General features: G+C 38.6%; 1 protein-coding gene across 1 annotated transcript; it reads right to left on the bottom strand.

The window, feature by feature from the left end:
- Positions 1-1,004: 1,004 nt before the first annotated feature.
- On the bottom strand, positions 1,005-21,727 carry LOC128472555 (lysophospholipid acyltransferase 2-like). The gene is made up of 13 exons (XM_053454455.1): positions 21,294-21,727; positions 15,742-15,887; positions 14,798-14,875; positions 14,629-14,718; positions 13,949-14,004; positions 13,137-13,191; positions 12,931-13,060; positions 4,241-4,415; positions 3,534-3,637; positions 3,381-3,445; positions 2,781-2,913; positions 2,087-2,238; positions 1,005-1,898 (listed from the first exon to the last, which is right to left on the bottom strand). The coding sequence occupies exons 1-13, from the start codon at positions 21,369-21,371 to the stop codon at positions 1,757-1,759; spliced, it is 1,404 nt and encodes a 467-aa protein (XP_053310430.1). The 5' UTR covers positions 21,372-21,727; the 3' UTR covers positions 1,005-1,756.
- Between the last annotated feature and the right edge of the window lie 2,872 nt (positions 21,728-24,599).

Below are 24,599 nucleotides of genomic sequence, written 5' to 3'. Positions count from 1 at the left end.
CTTTCCAACATCCACACATATTGGTATACAAGTATAGTCTGGTAACGCCTAAAGTTTTGTGTACCAGGGGAACTCTGGGTAAGATGTTCTTGTGAACTTGCTGTTCAGTAGGGATCCATCTGCATACCTTGTTTTGTTCAGTCTTAGAAAGGAACTGCGGTATTCAGAGTAATTACTGCCATTCTGTGAGTTTATACTTCCCACATACTACACAGTAGCACTAGTACATGGACTAGTCAGCAACATGTAAAGCGCATACGTATCCTGGAAAAATGGATGAATGTGATCAACTTAGATAGAGAATGAGGCAACACAGGGATGGAGATGAAGAAGAGGCAAATAAGAGTGTGGAGGAGAGGAGAAGAGCGAATGGTAGCCAGATTAGCCACACTGGAGAATTTTAGAAGAATCTTAATATGCATTAAGCCGTAAAGTGCTAGTATATATTCAAGCACAGAAATAATTAGGTTATTTTAGAAATTATGTCTAATGTATTTTATATCCCCACTTTGTGCACAAATTTGGAATTACAAGTATAAAGCTGATGACCCAAATTAGTCAACACATAACAAGTGGGCAAATTGTTCTCTTACCTCCAAGTCCCCCTTCCAACGTTAATATTCTTTTACCACAGTAGTGTTGTTGTTCCACTTAGAGAATTAACTAATTGTATTGCCTACAGTGTTAAGCAAACAAATTCTTGCATACTTGTCATTTTATTCTTCCGCCTGAAGGTTTAATCCCATTAAAGCAACAAAAAACATCTAGGATGTTTTTTTTTCTTCTTTTTTTACATTACAATACAATACAATTTACATTTTGGTACCTTCAAAAATTATAAATGAGGCCAAAATCTTAAGAAAATAAATACCGTAATTATTACTGGGCAGTGTTTGCTTCTAATGCTACATACAGTTGCAACAAATATTAAATAGATGGATCAACACCTTAAATCGGTGCAAAAATATGGCCTAGAAGGTGCTAAGTGAATGACATACAACAACTTAAAAAAATCAAATTTAATTAGTGTTGGGTCATTTGCATTCATGTAAACTATATAAACATAAGACATTTTCTGCAGCAAGATGCAGTTTTAAAACATGTTTAAAACATTGAATTCTTTTGGAATCCTATATAGTCTTTGTTTCACAAGGAGAACTGTTTCTCTTACTAATACAAACCATTTTCCCCCCCTGCTCCTTTAAGAACATGATCTAAGGATGTCGATGTAGACCTTTTTTTCTTTCATTCAGGGTGTCTGCAGCCAGGTTTCCTTAGAAACCTGTTCTCTTTGCCTAGTTGAAAACTATCACTGTCCAACAGAATCGCTTATAGCTTAGTTGCAAGTAAGATGTATAGTTAAAAAGGTATAAAAAAATATGTCATTTTACGATTATTGCTAACAATAAATATCTAAAAAATAATTAAATTAAGCAATCATGGGATTGAACTTTCAATGTCTCCAGGAACACCATCTGGCCAAGTGAGCTACTGGAAGCAGGATTGTTTAACTGTTCACTGCAAACATTCAAACCGTTCTTCAATCTCAGAACTTTCTCCTACAACTTTGTTCTCCGTAAGTCACTGTCACCTTATCAGTTATTCTCTGGAAGTAGGAAGCTCTAATCACCCACTGACTGCATGAAGCTGTCCACTGGACTGTCAAACTTGTTATTCGGAGGGAGAACCGTGGTGGAACCCAGAGAGAAGCCCAGACGTCTCCAAGGCAACAACGGGCAAAATAAATGTCTTTGTTTCAGGATTCCTTCTTTAGATGATTATAGTTCCGGTCACACTCTGGTTTAGTGAATCCTTCAACTTTACTGTGAAATGTCTTGTTTTTGGGGAGAATTAGAAGCACCAGAATTGGGAGGATGTGGAAAGAAAATCGTACAGACCTAGAAGAACAATTTGAAAAGGGATTAACAGTCACCATCTAGTTACCATCCACTAGACTGTAATCATCCAGTATTCTGGTTAGGTCTGGTGTTTTTTTCTGCTTTTTTTTTTTAAATTACCGTTCTTGCTGAACATTTTCTCTCTTTTTTTTTAATTTATTTTGAATGTACCCTGACCCCAGTCTTACCTGTATAGCTGCAGTGATTGTCCAAGCTCCAGCAGTAGGAAGGGTGCCACAGTGTAACTCATTGCTACCTGCGTACACAGCCAGGTCCCAAAACCATACACCGCCCTGCTTAATGCTGTTGCTTGAAACCATGGTCGTATATTGCTCCTCACCTGGGACAGTATCATAAAGGGTTACCAACATAAAAGTTATCCTTCCCTCACACACCTGCTGTAATGGAAATAAATCCTGTATGGCACCCCCAACCACCCCCAACCTTTCCTCTCCCAGTTTACTAAAACAGGTTTCATCCTCTTTACTACATCAGAACTCTATTTTCCACCTAATGAGCCATAAAATGTCTGCCTAATTTCTCTCCAAGGGTGTTAGTATCATGAAAGCAGGATGTGTGTATCAAGTTGACTGTTATTCATGAAAGACATTTTCAGAACAGGTCAGCTAACTTTTTTTCCTGTTGCTTGGGAGGGGACTTTTTTAAAATGATGTTTCATGCAGGTCATTGTTTGGAAGTCACTAAGGCTGAAGGGTTAGGGGGAGAAGACACAAAGAACATACTATATTGTGAAAGCAATGTTTATGCCCACGTTGTGACACTAATGTGTCTAAGCAAAAATAGAATAATGAACATTGTCCATTGCTTCTGCCAACAAGCCTGTTTCACTCCCTCTAACTGCTTATTCTGAGCCCGGCTCACCCTGCGAGCAGCTAAAGTGATGGGAACAGCTGTGAGGAAAGTGAGGTAGTATCCTGGATGTACTCCATGCCAGACTGCCGACAATGCGAAAGTGGCCAGTAGTGGGTTATATGGGCTTCGGTCATAGCAAACCCTATGAAAGAAAGATGTGTTAAAAGGGCGTTTCAGGAAAGAAACACAACATGGTAGCACCATACCGAACAGAGATGTTTTCAATCTGCTTTGGTCACACACCCCAGACATTCCTATGGGATATTGAAAGGTTAAGTCTGGGTACAACTTATGGCCTGATTTTCCATAAGGAAGACCCTAAAGGTCACATAGGAGGACCATCTGTTGGTATTTTACCGCATCCATTGGCAATTATTTTTGGTTCCCTTTTGCTCATACACCTTTTCAGGTGCCCTGAATACAAAGCCTTCAATGTAACTTTCTCTGCCTAGGGTTGTCAGAAACTTAAATATGTGGCATAGCACAATCATTAGGTAAAGCAAATGGTCATCTGAAAAATGAACAAATAGTGTGACATATATTGACACATAAGACAAAGTGTATTCCATTTCAAATATCGTGAACATGTCCCCATCATTTATACTTAACTCTTTTAACCAGACTGCTGTTTGTATGTTCCAATTGTCAATAAATGTCTTGAAACTGGAAGCTGTCTGTAAAAGCGAGTAAGGAGAAAAAAAGTGTTGTAAATTAAGGAATATTTCAATTTCATGTTTTTGTCTCTAAACATGGATATCTCACCTCAATTTTCATTATATCAAGATTGGACAAGCGGTCCCATTTTTCTGTTCCATCTTCAGAAAACCCATTAAATCCAAAGCCAGCAGCATTGTTTATGGCATCTGCTGCTCACAAAAAGAGAATCAACATATAAATATGTATTTTACTGTCAAAACCCATAGTATATAATTATAAGATATATTTATAATTTCCTTTTGTCTTTAACATACATGTTATAACTGTTGTATCTACTTGTGCTACTGTGAATAACTGCTAGCACCCTACTCTTCCTGAGACATTGAAAGACCAATAATGGAAAAGCTCCATCACTACTTTCCCTGCAGGCTACTCTGAAAATCATTATCATGTAAAACTAATTTCCTTCCTCTTAAGTGTCACATTTATCAGTATTCTAATGATCACATTTATTTATTTTTTACAAATTGCTAGTGCAGAAGTTCTAGGGAGCTCAGACTCAATAGTCATGGTACTTGAGTTCCAAGATTCTATGTCTGAGCAATTGATCAAGAAGACTAATCTGTAGCTCTCCTATTATTGCTTTGGAGATTTAACTCATCCAGTTTTTCCAAATTTTTATTATTATACTAACAGTGAATAACATAGTGGTACCAAAACAAAATTCAAATTTTAAGGATTTTGTTTAGGATTCTTTTTAAAACGTTTTCCATTCTGTAGAAAACTTTAGTCAACAGTTCATGAGATCTCACCTAGAGTCCAGGCAAAATAATACTTGGGTCTCCTGGAAAATGCGGCCAGATACAGATAGAAATAGCGACCAATCAGAGAGTGGTGTGGGTCATCTGATAGTATGAAGCGATCTGACAGCATTAGATGAGCTGCCAGGAGGAAAGAGCAGAGACACAATTTCTTGCACACTGCAGCCTGATGGAACAACAAAGACAACTCAGAGTAAAAAAACAATGTAATATTATGCTCTCCTTCTGTTAATGTACATTGGTAAGTTGTGCAATCAATATAGCAACCAATGGAATGTTCCTGTTGCAGAGGTCCCAAGTTTAAAAAATGGGCTTCAGGGAGATTTATAGGGGGTCTAGTGGTTGAGAACCTAGAAGCTGGAAAGACTTACATGCTGCCAAAAAAGGACACGGTTGTGTCAAAATTTGCATATAACACGAATACTAAGTTCCTATGCTACAATATGGTTATGTGTATGTTTTGCCTGATTATGTGTATTTTTAAAATGTGTTTGTTTGTTACTTCATAAAAGAATATTCCTTGTGTTTTAGAAATGCACGTGGTCATTTTTAGTCCAAATGAAACTGCTCCAATTTTGTTAATTCATACGAAAGTACAAAAGCGAGAAAGGTACCCCCAAAGAAGCAAACAAAAGCAAAGAAAATACCTTCTCTGCTGACCAATTTGGTATCCCTGTCTCCTTTTTTTTTTCCAGCTCCGCTTCTTCTCTTGTCTCTTCTTGTTCCTCTGTCTTTATCTGCGCCTCCCTGGTATCAGCTGGCGTTAACCAGGCTTCCTGGAAAGTTTCTTCAAAAGGGCGGAGCCTCTGTGCCTACTCTCTCCCCTGATTGCAGGAAGGGGAAGAGGCTATCCCCGTGGCACACACCGTGGCGTCACCGTTTTGTGAAAGTACTCAAAGACGCCAGAATAATGCAGACAGATTCGCTGAGAAAAACAAGTACAGAAAAGTTTTTTGCTTTCCGCTGTCTGCAATATTCTGGCCTCCTGGGGTACTTCTTCAAAAGGCCGGACCCAACGCACGCTCCATGGGGCCTCTCTCATGTTCCTCCAATTGGGAGAGAGGGTGTGCACGGAGGCTCTGCACCTTTGAGAGGCCTGGTTAACTGAGCTGATACAGGGTAGAAGCGGGCGAGGGAAGAAGACAGAAGAACAAGAAGAGGCAAGAGAAGAAGTGGAGCTGTGAAAATATGGACACAGACGGCAGAGAGACATTTAAAGAGATCGTGCATCAGGGATATTCTTGCATGCATCTCTGGGAGACTTTGGACCTCTGCTGTTGATTTGTTCCACTTTTATCATTTTATCTCTATATAAATAAACCCAATGTCTTTAAAATAAACTTTTTTGTAAAATTAGAATGTAGACGACCTGATAGTATTTTGGCACAAGCAAATCTGAAATGTAAATTTGGTCCTCTACGCATATGTTAGTTTAAAAATAATCATATCATTTTTGGCAATTATTTGCCATAGAATAATATATTGTTGACAAAAAACTTAAAATATGTGCTTTCTACAATGTTTTAAACTGCACAATTGGCATGAGCCATTTTAGACTGCAACGTGTGGTGCTATATCGGCAGAAGGAACTATATGCTGCATACATTAGGTTATATTGGACTATGCTAGTTTCCTGGATTACAATACATGTTGCACAAAACAGATGTCGGATATTTGAGCAATACATGTGTTTTCCTGTAGCAAGTTTCTGTTGCAAAAAGGAAAATAAAAAATGTTAACAAGAAAAACGCAAGTAGGGAAGTGTAAGCTGATAATGTACAGTGTGCGTAAAGGTTTTATTGGACACATGCGAAATGTCACTCACAGAGTGCAATACATAACACGCAAATACGTTTGGAATACTGTTTCACATGTATTTTAGCTAGCACAGGCACATACAGTATGTCAAAATGACGTAAATGCTTATATCCCTTTGAATTGTTGCACACTTCTATTCTGTAAGAATCAGTGCTGGTCATATTAAGTCACTAAAACTGGAAATAAGACTTAATTATTTTGAATTGCTTCTTCTATACATAGCATGCTTAATACAGAATAATACGTTTTAAACTTGTATACACCAACAGGTGCATAGATTTGTAGCCTACTTCAAGATTCTCAGCAAAAGCAAGATTGCATATTACTAGGGTGATCACTCAGATGCCTTTAACTTAATTATAGAACAAGTTAGAAATATTTTCAATAGAAAATTGAATAAGCATTAGGAAAAAGAACTCAAGGACAATATTACGAAATGATAACAATGCTAAGCACAGCAGCTGAAATTACCACAGCGATGAATAAACAAAACAAAAAAACAACATAACCCATTCATAGTTTGTAGTATATCAATAAGTTAAATAATGTTATTCTTTCTGTGTACATAGCAATCTTGTTAGAAACAGGTAAATGTTGATCAACCTCCATAACAACAAATGGCATGCTCCTGCTGATTGCGCTGTTTTCATGACCAGAATTGTTGTTATACAGAACCACTATTGTCTAATATTATTTGTTTATTGTAACCTCCAGGGCAATATAAACCAGTCTCCCGAATACTGACATTATAATATTGATGCTGTCATTTCAGTTGTTTTTTTACATAAATATATACACTATATGGACACATATTGGGATCCCTGACCATTACACCAACAGGGGCTTTTATGACATCACATTCTAAATACATAGACATTATATATATACTATAACAGCTTCCACTCTTCTGTGAAGGCTTTCCAGAAGCTTTTGTAGTGTTTTGCCCATTCATCCAGTATAGCATTTGTGAGATCAGCAAAAACTCCCACAGAAACACAAAATCTTGTGGAAAGCCTTTGCAGAAGAGTGGAAGCTGTTATAGCTGCAAAGGGAGGACCACAATTTCATAATAATGTATTTAGATTGCAATGTCATAAAAGTCCCTGTTGGTGTAATGGTCAGTTGTCCCAATACTTTTGTCCATATTGTTAGGGATATTAATGAGACAAAATAGGCAAAACCAATATTTTATCACATACGCAAAATAACGACGCTACCAAATATTGTAGTACCACATCCACAATATTAATTTAAGGAGATACCCTATATTTTATCTCCGATCCTAAATCCTTTCAGATCGCCGAAAATTATAATTCAAATCAGATAGATATCACCAAGATAATCAATCAAAAATATTTATTGTAAATACAATTTATAAAATCTATATATGAGTCAAACAGTGCATAATATAAAACACAAAGTTCTTAAAACATGTCAAAAATGAATCAATACAAATACAGTATATTATCGATAGTTATCAATATGAGTTACTACTTTATGAGTCTAAAACACAATTTCCATCCCACTCAGCAACCAAAAATTGATAATAATCAGGGCAGTAATAAAGATATCACTATCTCTCTAACATTAGTTCAACTAATATAACAAATTAAAAATAATTTAATTGTGTCTAAGAGTATTAGTGAAATTCCTAATAGATGCAAATAATGTCAAACTTCATCTATAGGTAAAAATACCTTTTCATTATTGTTATTATCACGGGTTATAAGCTGCAGTCTCACAAGCCGTCATATACAATAATGCAATATAGTACTTCCCAGAAACAGGGAATTCTATACGAAGAAGACAAAATTCATCTCTATTCAGAATAATAAAACAATTATAATTACCACCACTTGTTGCTGTTGTCCCACCGGTCCTTGTAGAAATTAATCCAGGTTCATTGGCAAGAAATTAAGTGGAAAAGAATATAACTTTCTACCAGTTATATAGGTTAGAACTCAAAGTATTTCCAAGAGTGAAATATGGTGCCAGAATCTTAAGATTCCAATTCTCTGGGGTAAATTTGGTGAATAAATCCGTCAGGGTCTGTCCATTTCAGGGTGCGATCTTAAGGTCCTTTTCTTTTTTTTATTCAAGACATAAGCTTTTAAAGACAGGGCTTATTATCAAAGCCTCCACCTCTTGATTGGAATTCTCCAATCATAACGGTGGGTTTTACCCATTATAATTAGGATTTCTACTCATATTTACACCGTTGTAATTTCTTAATTTACCTGTGAGAGACGCTCTGGTCTAAGAATTAACTTAAAACCATAACATATGTGTTTGGAATTTATCCTTGGTCACCCTAATCGCCAAATGTTACTTCCTAGATAGTAACTCAGGTCTTGGTAGTCTTCCCATGTATCCCCCATTCCAAGTTACATTTCTAAAGATATGCAGTGTCTACTCCTTAACTTTCTCATGGAAGATAACATTAATTGTATCATATATACACTCAGTAGCGTACCTAGCGGGGGGCGGGGGGGGCGGTCCGCACCGGGTGCCGCTCATCAGGGGGGTGCCAACTTGCCGGCACCCGGCACCCCTCCAGAGACGGACAGTAATGTCCGCCGCTGGAGGAGCAGGCTCGCAAGGGAGCGGTATCGGAGGTCTGTTAAAGACCTCCGATACCGCTCCCTCGCGATCCGCGCGGCAACTGCTGCTGAAGCAACACTGAAGCCGCGCCCACCTTCGTCCGTGCCCTCTGAACCGGAAGAAGACAGAAGAAGAGGAGCGAAGAGGAAGAAAAGGAGCTGACTGCTGCAAGAAGAAAAGAGGAAAGGTAGGAAATCATTCAGTGACAGTGAGAGTGGATTGCTATGTGTGGATTGCTATGTGTGGATTGGTCTGTGTGGATTGCTATGTGTGGATTGCTATGTGTGGATTGGTATGTGTGGAATCTGTGGATTGGTATGTGTGGAATCTGTGGATTGGTATGTGTGGAATCTGTGGATTGGTATGTGTGGAATCTGTGGATTGGTATGTGTGGATTGGTAAGTGTGGATTGGTATGTGTGGTATGTGTGGATTGGTAAATGTGGATTGGTATGTGTGGAATCTGTGGATTGGTATGTGTGGATTGGTATGTGTGGAATCTGTGGATTGGTATGTGTGGATTGGTATGTGTGGAATCTGTGGATTGGTATGTGTGGACTGGTATGTGTGGATTGGTAAATGTGGATTGGTATGTGTGGAATCTGTGGATTGGTATGTGTGGATTGGTAAATGTGGATTGGTATGTGTGGAATCTGTGGGCTGGTATGTGTGGAATCTGTGGGCTGGTATGTGTGGAATCTGTGGATTGGTATGTGTGGAATCTGTGGATTGGTATGTGTGGAATCTGTGGATTGGTATGTGTGGAATCTGTGGATTGGTAAATGTGGATTGGTATGTGTGGAATCTGTGGGCTGGTATGTGTGGATTGGTAAGTGTGGATTGGTATGTGTGGAATCTGGACTGGTATGTGTGGATTGGTAAATGTGGATTGGTATGTGTGGAATCTGTGGGCTGGTATGTGTGGATTGGTAAGTGTGGATTGGTATGTGTGGAATCTGTGGATTGGTATGTGTGGAATCTGTGGGCTGGTATGTGTGGATTGGTATGTGTGGAATCTGTGGACTGGTATGTGTGGATTGGTATGTGTGGAATCTGTGGGCTGGTATGTGTGGATTGGTATGTGTGGATTGGTATGTGTGGAATCTGTGGATTGGTATGTGTGGATTGGTATGTGTGGAATCTGTGGGTTGGTATGTGTGAACTGGTATGTGTGGATTGGTATGTGTGGAATCTGTGGATTGGTATGTGGAATCTGTGGACTGGTATGTGTGGATTGGTAAATGTGGATTGGTATGTGTGGAATCTGTGGACTGGTAAGTGTGGATTGGTATATGTGGAATCTGTGGATTGGTATGTGTGGATTGGTAAATGTGGATTGGTATGTGTAGAATCTGTGGAATGGTAAATGTGTGAGAGTGATGGGTGTTATGCTGTACCATTTCCAATGTCTTTTTCATTATATAATTATGCTCTAAAGTACATCATAACTCCCATCACTCTATACTGTTCCATACAGTGGCAGAGCTGGGAGGCAGAGGCCTTGCACCCCCACCGCAGGACTCCTGAAAGGTAAGTGAACTTCAAAGGGGGGAGAGGGTAGATAGTTAGGAGGGGGTAGATAGGGAGAAGGGAGTGAGACGGGGGGATAGGGGGTAGATAGGGAGAAGGGAGTGAGACGGGGGGATAGGGGGTAGATAGGGAGAAGGGAGTGAGAAGGGGTAGATAGGGATAAAGGAGGGTAGCAAGAATATTGAAATAAAGAGTCAGAATAAGAGAGAGAAAATGAATGGATTAATGTGTGGATGAATTGTGTGAATGAGTGAGAGAATTAATGAATTTGTGAGAATGCATCAATGAATATGTGTAAATAATTTGTGTGAATGAAAGTGAATTAGTGAGTGACTGTAAAAGTGTTTGTGTTAATCATAGGTGTATAGTTGATTTGTCAAAAAGGCAAAGATGGTATAAGCAGGGTGTTTATGGGACAAAAATGGCACAGGCAGGGTGTTTATGGGACAAAGATAGCACAGGTAGTGTGTTCATGGGACAAAGATAGCGTACACTCTGCTGTTTGGGAACAATGCTGACTCATGCTGGGCTGTTTGGGGCAAATATGGCACGTCCTATGTGTATGTAATTTGGGTGCTGGTCAGGTTCTATGTGGGCAATGTGGACGCCGTTTTTTTTGGAGGGTTATTAAAGAAAGCACTATTATATGTTCAGTAAATGTTATTTATATGTGTTTATTTTACTTATAAGTTATTAATTTATTTTTTCAGATTTCTTGTTGTTTACAGTTAACATACAGTTTACAAATTGGTGCAATAAGTATTCTTGCCAACATAATTTTGTAGATGTCTTTACATTTGGGGGGGGGGGTGCCACTTACAGGATCCGCCCCGGGTGCCAAATACTCTAGGTACGCCCCTGTATACACTGAAACATCATTATACATGAATACTCCTTTGTTCTCAATTATAGAGGGAACAAGGACAAAAAGAAATAATCACTACATGATTAAGTAAAATAAAATGGCTCTGACTCCATTTTGTGTTCATGTAAAGTACAGAATATATGGAATACATGTTTTCTATCATAAAATATCTGACAATATAGTCAGTGGCATAACTACAGGGGTCACAGCAGTTACACCTTCAATGGGTCTTGTCTCTTTAGGGGGGCCAGGGCGGCCCCTGTAACCACTTGTTCCTGTCTTCTCAAAATTGCTCAGAAAGGGCCCTTCTGACCTGGACCAGTCGGGGGCAAGGCGCAAGGAAGGCACAGAAAAGTTGTTTGGGGGCAATGATGGCACAGACAAGCTGTTTAAGGGGTATGACAAACTGGGGGAAAGATGGCACAGGCAGGCTGTTTGGGTCAATGGTGTCACCCACAAGCTGTTTAGGGCAAAGGTGGCACTGTGAAACATGTTGCTTGGTGAAGTTGGGGTCCCAGGGCCCTGTGGTTCCTAGTTATACCCCTTCATATAATGTGTATATACTACTAATATTGGAACCCATGGTAAATGTGAGCAAAGAAGGGTGTGAAAAATTGTCTTTATTGTTTAACCCTTTGATCTTTTCTTCAACAAATACACAAAAACACTGCTCTCATGGATATCAAACCATTGAAGACACAAAACATTAAAAAAAAAAAAAAATGTTAAACATACGTGTGGTGCATTACTGGCACCCTTATGAATTCATAGGAGAAAAAATATATTTGAAATATATCACCATTGGTATTTTACATTTTTTTTAGTGCATGTTTGTGACTAGGAACAGGAAATTGTTCAACCATGACTTCCTGTTTCACGGGGGTATAAATATTATGTAACATAGAGGCCAAATTCCCTTAGTCATTCATCACAATGGGTAAGACTAAGGAATATAGCTGTGATGTTTGGTAAAAGATTGTTGAGCTTCACAAATGGAAAATGGCTATAAGAAAAAAGCAAGCCCATTGAAAATGCCCATTTCCACCATCAGGAAAATAATTAAGAGGCTCCAGCCAACTGGAAGAGGAAGTGTTTCTATACTGTCTCAACTCACTGTGAAGAGGATGTTTTGAGTGGCAAAAAGATGTCCAAGGATCACAGCAGGAGAATTGCAGAGGTTAGCTTCTTCTGGGTCAGAAAGTCTCCAAAATGACAATCCAACATCACCTACATCACCAGAAGTTGTTTGAAAGCGTTTCAAGAAAACGCCTCTATTCTCATCCAAAAACAAACTCAACTACTGGAACCCAACTAGATCGGGTTCTATGGTCAGATGAAACCAAAATAGAACTTTTTGACAGTAAGCACCAGAGGTGGGTTTGGCACGCACAGAGCGGTGGCAATATGGAAACATACCTCATGGTGGTGGCTCTTTAATGCTTTGGGGCTGTTTTTCTACCAGAGGACCTGGGCATTTTAGTGTAGTGAGTGCAGAGTACTTTTTTGTGTATTTTTTTAAGAAAAGATCATATTTATCAAGGGTGCCAATATATATTTATATATATATATATATATATTTTTTTTTCCCCAACCTTCTTTTTTTGTACCAGGATATATCACTACATAGGTGAGTAGATAGATTGCCAAGTCCCTCACACTAGATATCAGGAACTCCCAGTTCACCTCCCACTGGTATGCAGGGTAGATTAGGAAAAATGGTCCCTGAAAATGACATTTGAGCCTTTCTTTAGCAGTGAATGTCACTGTTTTCAGGAATTCATTTTCTATAAACAGCAATAGTCTATCCTAAAGGGCCCAGGTTTGTGGATATGGCCAGGTGTCTAATAAAATAAAAGTATGCTACATACCCCTGGGTTCTTCCATTTTTCAGCCCCTTGAATGAATATCTGATAATCATTAAACGAGCAAACAGGACCAGCCAAGAGACCCAGGAATCCCAGAGTATAACTGAAGTAGGTGAGAATCGGTGGGTATGACCTGGAGGCAGAGAAATAAGAGTATTAGAGCCTAGGAAAGAAAGAGGAAAGGGGCAAGAAGAGGAAAATAAACTTACCTGATAGCAAGATGTCTTTGTGAGGGGCTAAGGGATTGATCTGTCCGGACAGTACCTGTAACACAATATATCATTAATTTTCAAACCTGACTGTTATTGCATATTACAACAGCACTCTGCATCTCACACAGTAATTGCAAGGGGGTATGCATAATTGACATAATTCATAATTCAGCACTAAATTAGACTACCTACACCACATCTACCTCAAGGTTTCCAGAAACTGTTTTTTTGCCAAAGAAGAATATATTCTGTCTAATGAATTTGCAGGATTATTTCGGGACGTACAGAAGCAATCTGGTGCAACAGTAGGAATGAGAACTCATAAGTGCTGCTTATCACTTTGATCCATTTTGCCCCACCATTGCCCCTGGAAAAAGCATATAGATCCTATGCCAAGTAGTTTAGATGAATTCTCTGAACGGGTGACGTGGATTTGTTTTTTTTTATATTTGTGGGTTTATTAAATATACTGATCTGCATAACTGAGGATTTATCAGAAGTAAACACCTTTTTGTCCACTGTCTTTCCTTTCACTGCATAACCACTAATTCACCTTTTTGAATTTCACATACAATAGTTTTACATAGATGAAGATGATACACATCCTCCTTATCAACTATTTTAAACAAAAGGAACTCTCATTACCACATACTTAATTGTATTTACTGTGGAACGTCACAGAATAATTTATTGTCCTATTTGAGTGGATGTTTGCATAAAATGGTATGCTTTATATGCCACATTCTGCAATAAAGCCTTTCATTTTCCATATTCCACCTCTCTATGGCCCCATAGCTGAGCTGCTTTACCATCATGAAATTCGAAGGCCACTCTGCTGATTTTCTGGGTCAACATCATGAGAGGCCTACAGGAGAGAATGAGAAACAAATGTATATAAGTTACTCAATTTAAAGGGACAGCAAAGTCTCATAACAGATAAGTCAGTGATGATAAACAAATGGGTGGCTCAACTAAATGAAAATCTAAATATATGAGAATAAGCCCAACTAGAGGACAAAGCCAGAGACTAGAATTTCAGTCCATAAGAAAGAAAAATCACAAAGACTATACTGAAGCTGTGTGTAAGGCCCTTATTTATTCAAAGTTGCTTTCATACCTTATAAAAACCTAGGAGCAGACATCTCAAGGCTTCAAGTATATCTTGCTAAATTCCTCATATAGTCCAATGACATCCACAAGCCTTGGTGTCCATCTGTGGACCTTTTGTCAATCCTTGGTCTTAATTAGATTGAAAGTGGACTTAATAGTCAACTTTCAGAAAGCTTTTGTTATTGAAAAAAACTTTATAGGGATAATTTCAACTGCCAAACCGTAGTATTCTAGAACATTCCCATATTATACAATATTAACATTATATATTAAGATAACAAAGTTAAGCAACAGAGGTGCTTGCATTTTAACATTTACTAGCTATTCACAAAATGGATTACAGTCACTGTAAGTTTATTTTATACACAGATTTCCTTACACAGTGAAGTCCAATTCATCCTCTGCAGGGTAGACAAATCTTCTGATGTGGAATATTGTCAGGTATCCCATAGTCAACAGCAGAGTGTACCTGTGAACACGAGCATTGAGTACCAACTCTGGTCACAGTAATGCATTAAACCAGTAATGGGCTAATTTGTTATACTCACACATGAACTCTCCTTGGATCAGCAAAGAGAAGTAGAAGATATCCAAGGACCACCTCTCCAAGTAAAAATAATGCAAGCCTGGAACAAGGAGAGAGATAAGACATTGGGATGGAGTTAAATGTGAGCAGAGCGTTCTTCTTGTACTGCAATATCCATCACTCTTAGAAAAGAGGGAACTGGGTCCAATAAGAGCTGTATAATGCAGTTTCACAGGCCATACACACACACTCTGCAATAGTTATGTTGCTGGAGGAAAATTTCAACATTAGCCTTTACTAGAAGACTATTTTTGTCAATGTTTTAGAATTCTGAAATGTCCTTTCATATTACAACTGTCATGAATTACATTAAATGTTGAGTCCATCTGTAGTGCACGTGGCTCAATTCACTAGTCACTGACTTTCACCCAATTTGCTTGCTGAACAGAAATGCCACCAGGGTCGGTGGAAACATTACTGAAGATTAAGAATTCCAGCATCCACTGATTTATCTTGCGTGTTTCAGGGTGCCAAGTAAACCTGGTTAGATAGTTGGGTTTGACAATACCAGAGGTGTTAGAGGTGTCAGTAACTATCACAACTTGGGATAACCAGGGACCACTGTTGGCTGAGTGATTAAGCCTAAGGAAAATATTATCAGTGTAAACATATGACATTTTGCATCAGAAACAATAGTCTGACAACCTTATTTTGCAGTTTCTAAACTTGGAAAAGTAGGGAATAACTTGAAATACAGGGAATGACAGTTTAATTTATGTACAGATAAGGTTGTTGCACCTATATAACACCAAAAGAACAAAATAAGATGAATGATATTCCACAAATTAATAAATAGAATATGTGGATTAACTTTAGGGATTGACAATTTAATTTCAAAATATTGTTTTATGGATTTATGACCCCTAATTACTAAAAAAGAGAAAAGTGTTCTTCATTGTTTCTTACCATCCAAAGCAGTAGAGTGACAAACAGATGCCAAGGAGCAAGGCCATGGTGTGTCTGAGGTTTGAACCACATGTTGAAGGCGGCAGATACCAGCGGAAAAGGAAAGCTAAGACCAGTGCTGACAACTGTCCTGTGAGGAAGATACGCTGGGGAGGAAGATGTTAATTAGCAGCGAGACTGTCTAAATGATTGAACTAATCGGAGTCTGTGTCTTAACATCCGACCGTGATTATGTTACCAAACAGTCTTAAAAACTGTCTGTAGATCCGGTTTACAAAGCTCTTAGTAGTCACATTCCTGATATGTGCTATTTCCATTTTTAAAAACTAAAAGGTTGTGTTTCAATCTGCTTAAAAAACGCCACAGGGACCAGTACTAGTCCACAAATATCTCTGTTACTTTAAATCTACTACAACATGTATTGTGTAGAGCAAAAGGTTTCAGACAAACTCTATATACATAATCAGTGACCAATGTAGCTTGAGGGAGAATTCATGCATGATCATGCAAATGCATCTATATACTTCTTGAAAGAAAGTGAGGATAGCGTTTGCTATGTTTTTGAAGGACCAGTGCTGAAAATTGTGCTGCACATTTAAGGTGAGGTCTTACCATTGACTTGTAAAGAGGCAAGATGATATCCTCCTCCCGTGAATCAATAAATTGTTTTATACATATTGATATCTTATTGGCCCTTTGCAACTGCTGACTGGCATTGTGCACTGCTGCTGTTGTCTCTAATTATTCCTAAATCCGTCTCATTAGTAGTTTTTCACAGGGAGATACCATTTAAATTATATGTTGCATTGTTATACTTTATAATGCATAACTTTACCTTTGTATGTATTAGACCTCATTTGCCACTTGCCTGCCCAGTCCACTACTCTGTCTAAATCCTTTCTGCAGAGAAGTAACATCAAGGATAGACTTTATTAACCTACCTAATTTTGTATCATCAGCAAACACTGAGACATGGCTCTTAATGCAACATGGGAGATCATTTATAAACAAATTATAAAGAAGAGGACCCAGGACAGACCCCTAAGGTTCTTCACTTAATACTTTGGCCCAGTTTGAGAATTACAACAGCTCTTTGCATTCTATATTTAATCCAAATACATACATTTGCCCCTAAGCTTATTTATGACAATTTGTACAGTAAGCTTTTTTTGTGGAACCGTAAAATATGATTTAACAAAGTCTAAAAAGATCACATCTACTGCCGCACCTAGATTTATAGTTTTACTGACTTGTTCATAGAATGCTATTAAGTTGGGTTGACAAGACCGGTCTTTCACAAAACCTTGTTGACTTTTAGTAATTATATTTTGATTCAATGTGTATTATTGAATGTACACCCTTAGCAACGCTTCAAATCATTTTCTCACTACAGATTTTAAGGTCACTGGCCTGTAGTTGCCTGGCTGAGATTTAGGTCCCTTTTTAAATATTGGCACCATATCTGCCGTGTATTGGCACCATGCCTGAACTGAAAGAATCCGTTAAGATAAGAAATAATGATCTGGCCAGAATTGGGCTTAGCTCCTTAAGTACTCTTGGGTGTATACCATGGGGCCTTGTCTACGTTAAGAGTGTTTAATTGCTGTGTTAGCCAATCCCATGCAACAGTTCTGTAAAATCAGCCAGCAGGGCTCAGCCATCGGTTCTTGGAATACCCAGAAGAAAAAAAATATTTAAAATATTTGTTTACTCTCTGCCACCCCGTTTCGGATAATAAAGGACCATCATTTTAGCCCCCCCCCATTTACATAGTTTGGGTTTTGTTTTAGTTTTCTTAGCAATCAGTTTCTCATTTTCCAATTTAGCCATTTTAATCACCTTTTTGCAGGCTTTGTTTGTACTCTATAAATGATGTGCTGATCCCTCATTTTTATAATGTTTGAATGCCAAGTTCTTGTTTTATGATACTAGACACGTTGTTTTTACTTTGTGTCTTTTATATTTGTTTCCCAAAGGTATACATTGATATGTGTAATTTTGTAATGCATGGTTAAAGGTATTCCACTTGTCTTCTGTGTTTTGCCCAAAAAACAATCCATCCCAGTCTATGTGTTCCCAAAGGTGCCCTTAGCCTGTTAAAGTGGGCCCTTCTTGGTGGAGTCATGACCAATTTGCATTTTTTAATTAACCTCAAAAGAAACCATGTTAAGGTCACTATTTCCCAAGTGTTCTCCCACTAGGATGTCTGAGATAATCTCTTTGTTTTTAGTTATTACCAGATCCAGACACCAGGCAGGCATCCATTCTGGTTGGGTTTATACTAATTGTGACATACATTTTTAATTTAGCAGGGTCTGAAACTTGCTCCCCTTAGCGGAACTCATTGTTCCACATCTCCAGTCTATATCTGGGTATTAAACTATCCTTTTTAAAACTTTACCAAGATTTTCAATTTACTATAAAAGCTTCCCATCATTGCTAATGTTTGGAGGCTTATAGCATATAAAGTGCCTTGCAAAAGTATACCCCCTTTTTCCTATTTTGTTGCGTTACAACCTGGATTTAAAATAGATTTTTGGGGGGTTTGTATCATTTGACTTCCACTTTAAAGATGCAAAATATGTTTTATTGCGAAACAAACAAGGAATACAACAAAAAACTTGAGCGCGCATAACTATTCAACCCCCACTTAATACTTTGTAGAGTCACCTTTTGCAGCAATTACAGCTGCAAGTCTTTTGGGGTACGTCTCTATAAGCTTGACACATGTAGCCACTGGGATTTTTTCCCATTCTTCAAGGCATTACTGCTCCAGCGACTTCAAGTTGGACGGGTTCTGCTGGTGCACAGCAATCTTTAAGTCATACCACAGATTCTCAATTAGATTGAGGTCTGGGGTTTGACTGGGCCATTGCAACGCCATTTAAATGTTTCCCCTTAAACCACCTGAGTGTTGCTTTAGCAGTATGTTTTGAGTCATTGTAGTTTCAATGTCAATGAGGATGGTGTTCTTGGGGTGATGAGAGGTATGCCAAAAAGCATTATAGTCTCATCTGACCAGAGTACCTTTTCCATATGTTTGGGGAGTCTCCCACATTCCTTTTGTTGAACAGCAAAGGTGTTTGCTTATTTTTCTTTAAGCAATGGCTTCTGGTCACTCTTCCAAAAAAGCCCAGCTCTGCAGAGTGTATGTCTTAGAGTGGTCCCATGGACAGATACTCGAATCTCTGCTGTGGCGTTTTGCACCACTTTTCTTAAAAAAAATTCCACAAAATTAAAAAAAAAATTTCTTCATTTTCCTATACCAATTTGGACTATTTTGTATATGTCCATTACATGAAATCCCAATTAAAAAAATCATTTTAATTCCCAGATGTAATGCAACAAAAAAAGGAAAAATGCCAAGGGGGTGAATACTTTTGCAAGGCGCTGTGTGGCCATTTTTAACATCTATGCTAAACTCCACACATAGTCATGCACACCTTCCTTAACACTGGGCTTTAAGTCCATCCCTTCTGTAGAGCCAGCAGTCAACTGCAAATTCTGCCCCTTGCTTCCAAGGCTCCCTTTCTTACACCACCATCTCTGCTACGCAATGATTTTCCTAAACACCCACTGTTTCCCTGATGTAGCACATGATACTGCTAATATTTTAGAGAATATAGCCCTAGAGGTCCTTTGCTTAGGCTAGTCACCCAAAGCCAATACCCGCAATCTGTTAACCCAGTCTGCAACATGACGAACCTGAGCACCCGGGAGAAAACATACAATAATGATTGTAAACATGAAAAAGTGTAACAATAAACACGGCATCCTCTGGAATCTCTGTGGATTGTGCCAAACATTATCATATAGATTCCTATTAAAAAAGACATAGATGTAATTGATATGATCAATTCCTCTGCTTATGATACACAAACACTCTATGCGACCAGAACAGAGTTGAAATAAGATCTTGAGCAACTAGGTCCGTGCATAGGATCTAAATCCCTTCAATAGTAATATAATTATAAGGTATGTTTACTATAGCCTCATTTGAGTGGGACCCTCCTCATCTTTTAATCCTCCTAATTGCTATGCTTTGCCCTACTTGTTATGTCCTTTTTACCCAATGCCCAGTTCTGCTGGATACGATGGTGTTATATAGCCTTACAACATGACATTCTGCTTCTCACTAAAGCTTACCCTTTACCCTGTGTAACAAAGTTTTAGTTCTGTACAATACAATGTACCACACTGTTAATTTTAGAGATGAACAAAAGAAATCCAAACAATGTTTGGAGTTGAACTACAGGCTGCTGAGAAGAATAGGTGATATGTTTGAGGTGGTATTTGTTTTGTGACCGATTTTTCTTAGATGTCAGACCGATACAGACAATCCTTTGGTTAGATATGTATGATCTCATTAGTGCTCGTGTTGGAGATTGTTTGAAATATTTCCTGTTCTTAATTAACAGTCGGGGTGTATTTTTTTTAAACTTTAACTTAACGTGGCAAATTATTTACCATGTTGTATGAGATACTGTATTTATGACTAGTTGCACACATTTGCTGATGTCATTGCATGCCTTAATATGTATGTGTATATATGTAGTTGTACCTATTCTACACCTTTCAAAATGGGAATATAGTGCCAATGTATATATATACTGTATATATTCATATTTTGAATGGTGTACAATAGGTACAACTACTTTATTTAAGGAAGTCCCTTTCCCGTATAGCTTACCATCTAAGTAGTCTATGATGTGTGTCTATATACTGTATTTAGATTAAAATGTAAGCATACAAGTGAAGCACTACCCTCTCCTTTTCTACCAGTTTGTTTTTTGATTGTTCAGATTAATCATAATTGGCATTACCTCTTCTTTGCAATAGCTCTACAATGTTTATTAGTGCTGTAGAAATAAAATAAGTAAATATACTGGAGTTTACTCAACACCGAGTTATGGCGAGTTGTGGTCACATAAAAAGAACTGTATTGCTGTATTAAGTGTACATTGTAAAGGGCTGAACCCAGAAGGTGTCTCCTGTGAGAAGTTCGAAGTTGCTATATATTTTTGATAGATGATGTGCTGAGATGGAATTCTTCATCTCCCACAGCTCACCCACAGTTCACTTCTCTATGAATAAACTTCATTCAAACTATCTGAAGGACCAGAGAAAAAAAGCACATGCATGCATATTTTAGTATAAATATACACTAATATACAGCTCGAACTTTCCTCTAGTTCGGTCACCTGTTAGGAAAATGAATGCTATGCAGGTAACAGCATATAGAGAAATGTATTTTGATTTTCTGGCTAGTAATTTAGCAAGCTGGATTGTACGCATTTGTGATAATATAGACTAGGCTAGATGGCGTATGCATTTCCATAGATTCATATACACATATAAGATTGTACGTAATCATATTAATTACACATCTTAATGTGTGTATATGAATGTGGTCACATTACTTCATACTGACTCTCATCTCATCTCATCTGTCATACATAAATGATTGAGGCCTATAGAACTATTTATGCCTATCGCACCTTTTTAAACACACATATACAAATCTATACATTCGTGTATATATTGGTACACACCTGTTCTGCAGGTAGGTGTGTGACCATGTGCAGGAGAGCTTCCAGAGGTTCATCCTTGCTGTCCCCTGTGTGGCCCATGGGTTTCACCTCTCCTTTCTCTGACTGTGCCGGACACTTGTACACACTGGGACTCGACTGACACTTTACCTAAAGAAATAACCGCCCCGACACACCACACCCGCAACATACACTAAAGAGAAACAATCCGAGATGTTCTGCAAGACTTTCTGAATGAAGGGAGGAACTCGGACAGTTTAAGGAGGGGCAAGGAAAAAAAAAACAACAGTGGTTGGGGTGGTTATTTCAACGGTATGCAGATACGGTGTGGGGACTGGGGCCCACATTCTTTGCAGGCTTAGGGATATCAGAGATGACATAAAAACGCACACCCTCTTTATTTTACATGATTAATGTGATATGGGTTCTGGACTTCCCTGGGACCGCCTTATTAACATTTTAAACTCTATTTCAGTTCCAGTGGCAGAGACACAGTGCAGCTTTGACTTCCTGCTGCTACAGCAGCTTGTGTACGCCACAGAAACAGCACACAGTGTGTGTGTGCCGAGAAACATGTAAACTTGGCCGCCCAGTAACCCTTAAACATAGCATAAACAATGTATCTTTTTATTGTTAAGAACTTCGAGTGATGGGGGAAGGGGTTCCACCGATCTCCGTGATATATAGAAAAGGGTGGGGGTTAAAACTACAGGGTGACAATTTTGAAAGCAAGAACTCTTTTTTTTTTTGTTCTTTAGTTCGCAGAGCCTGATTTTCAAGCTGATATAAAGGCATGCAGGACAGCTTTGCAGTTACCACTCCTTATATATCAACAGCCTTACTACATAGAGGAGAAAAAGAAATGATACATGCACAAATACTTACAAGCACCAATAAATGACTCATAACATAACAATATGTGTTGCAGGGATACAATGCAATTCGGAATATCATAACAAAAGGCAACTTAGCAACACATGATAGAAATAAGAAATAACCGGAACATATACAACATACACAATACTTAAAAAAAACCATAGCAATATAACATGCACATATATGAATGCCATTACTGCACACACAGAACACATATAAATATATATATGTGATAAACAGTACAGTTAAAATAGCATTGAGATAATGTATCATATCTTTCTGGCAAGTGTGTTACCAATCAGAGATCTTAAAGATTTAACATGTATCCTAACTCGCTGAGCCAGTTAGCTGTGGTGGTTAACGGGTTATGTCGAGTGACTCAGAAGGGGTGTGGGACAGCGGGGCGTTGGTCAAACCTTGCTTGTCACGTCTCTATATCAGAGGCCTGAAGAGAAATTAACCCTTTAATATTCACGAGTGGAATCAACTACCTAATTAAGGTTCAGAGGCATTGATGGGGAAAAGAAAAGGGGAAAAGAAAAGGTGATTTAAAGTCATTGGCTGGGGAGTTGCTATAACGTGATCCCAGTTCCCAGCCCCATCCATCATGTGAGGGTTCCAAGGTCTTCCCGTGCTACTCCAGCGGCAGTTGTGTGTAGTACCGCTACGACACACTATGACATGCTGACAGGACAAAGAGTCATAAAGTATATCTAAGTACTGCCAATCACTACTTGTCAAGGGAAAGGGGGAAACGTCAGAACAGATTATTATACTGCAGGGGAAAGAGCAGATGCACGGTTTGTGTAGCTATCTAAAGCACTTATGCACAATTAAAGGTATTTACATACAATTCAAAGGTAAGCTCACTTGAGCAGGGCCCTACTCACCTGCTGTCTCTGTTAGTCAATTTGTTATGTTACATGCTACTTGTTATGTTCTGTCTACCCATTGTACAGCGCTACGGAATTTGACGGCGCTATATAAAACAATAAATAATAATAATAATAATTATAAAGGAGACGATCAAAATCACCTCATGTATCATTCTTGTCATGCACACGTTTTATTTTCTGCTCAGAATCACCATTAATTTCCCAGTTACAACATACAAATGGGCAGGGCATTGATAGAAGATATTGGGAACTACTGTTTGAGCACACTTAACTGTAGAGGACTGCATTGCGATGCGGGTCTTGTGGGTGGTCTTGCGAGCAGGAGCGGGCGGTCAGACACTGTACCTGCGGGTCCCGGTAATGCCGCACAGCCCCGCAGTCCTGGCAGAACAAGAGAAGAGATGCTGTGAGGGAGCAACTCGAAGGCAGCCTTGTGGGACTGCGCGGGAAATCTGCAGTTCAGGTAAGGAGGTGGGTATGATTGGCCACATTTGTGGCGGGAGTGGGTGGGATTGGTCATACATGTGGCTGGAGTGGAACACACACATTGCGGGAGCGGCCGGCATGGATGGGGTTATTTTCAGTTACTGTGTTGGATATGTTTGAAGTCCATAATGTTGTTGATATGTATATTTGTATATTAGTATTTATTGTTATTTATACTTTTGTTGTTTATTGTGTGTGTTTATGTAAATTTATGCTTTATGTTAATTTATGCCAACACAGTGTTGTTGTGGATGTTTTGTTTATAAAGTGCGCTGTGGCCAAATTCAGTCTCCATGTCCTTATTTGGTGGGTCTAGGTGGTAGTTGGGTGTCAGAGCACGGTACACACTACCTACATACAAGTAATTATAGGTTTAAGATTGTTCTTGATGGGACATAAAGAGGATGACAGGTGTCTCAAATGTGGTGGTGGTGGTGGAGCTAATTTGTTTCATTGGGATTGTGAAAAATTGCGAGGGTTTTGGGAGGAGATCCGGAGGGTCTGTAATTGTTTGGATTTACCGTTGCACACTGTTCTTAAGCTTTATGGCTCCTGTCTGCGCTACCACTTGTCCTGCTTGATACTCCCTAGTAATGGTACAGACTACTTTTGTTGTGAGACTTTGCTGATATCTTGTGTATTGGACATTGGTGGAATGTATACCTCAACCTTGTCATTATGTTTTCAACATCGTTTCAATAAAAACTATTTGAGAAAAAAAAGTAATTATAGGTTTTTGTTAATCTGACACAAATAAGTAAATAGCCGTTTTTATTGTATTTGGGAAAAAAACATTCTCATGTCAAATAAAACCCTTTTTACCTAGAGCATAATATTTGTGGACCTTGGTAAGTATTATGTCGCAGCACAGGGCTGTACATACTTTCAGAATTATTGTAATAGCAATGCACAATAACATTTCCAGAAACAGCAGTTGAAAACAACATGGGGGAATGGGGTTGTATTGTGACAGGCAGTGACATATCCTGGTCAAGTCCCCCTGGATTTGTACAGATGGCGGATCCCTCGGCATAACGGGCTGGGTACAAGG

Source organism: Spea bombifrons, chromosome 2 (genome assembly GCF_027358695.1).
Source record: "Spea bombifrons isolate aSpeBom1 chromosome 2, aSpeBom1.2.pri, whole genome shotgun sequence".
In the NCBI taxonomy this organism is placed as follows: domain Eukaryota; kingdom Metazoa; phylum Chordata; class Amphibia; order Anura; family Pelobatidae; genus Spea; species Spea bombifrons.
The sequence above is the reverse complement of the archived record's forward strand: the minus strand, read 5'-3'. Positions and strand labels throughout refer to the sequence as shown.

Coding starts and splice junctions, on each gene's coding strand:
- LOC128472555 (XM_053454455.1), bottom strand. CDS start 21,371: ATGGGCCACACAGGGGACAGCAAGGATGAACCTCTGGAAGCTCTCCTG. Junction 14,876..15,741: donor TCACTCTACTGCTTTGGATG/GTAAGAAACAAT, acceptor TCCTTGTTCCAG/GCTTGCATTATTTTTACTTG. Junction 3,446..3,533: donor TTGATATAATGAAAATTGAG/GTGAGATATCCA, acceptor TCGCTTTTACAG/ACAGCTTCCAGTTTCAAGAC.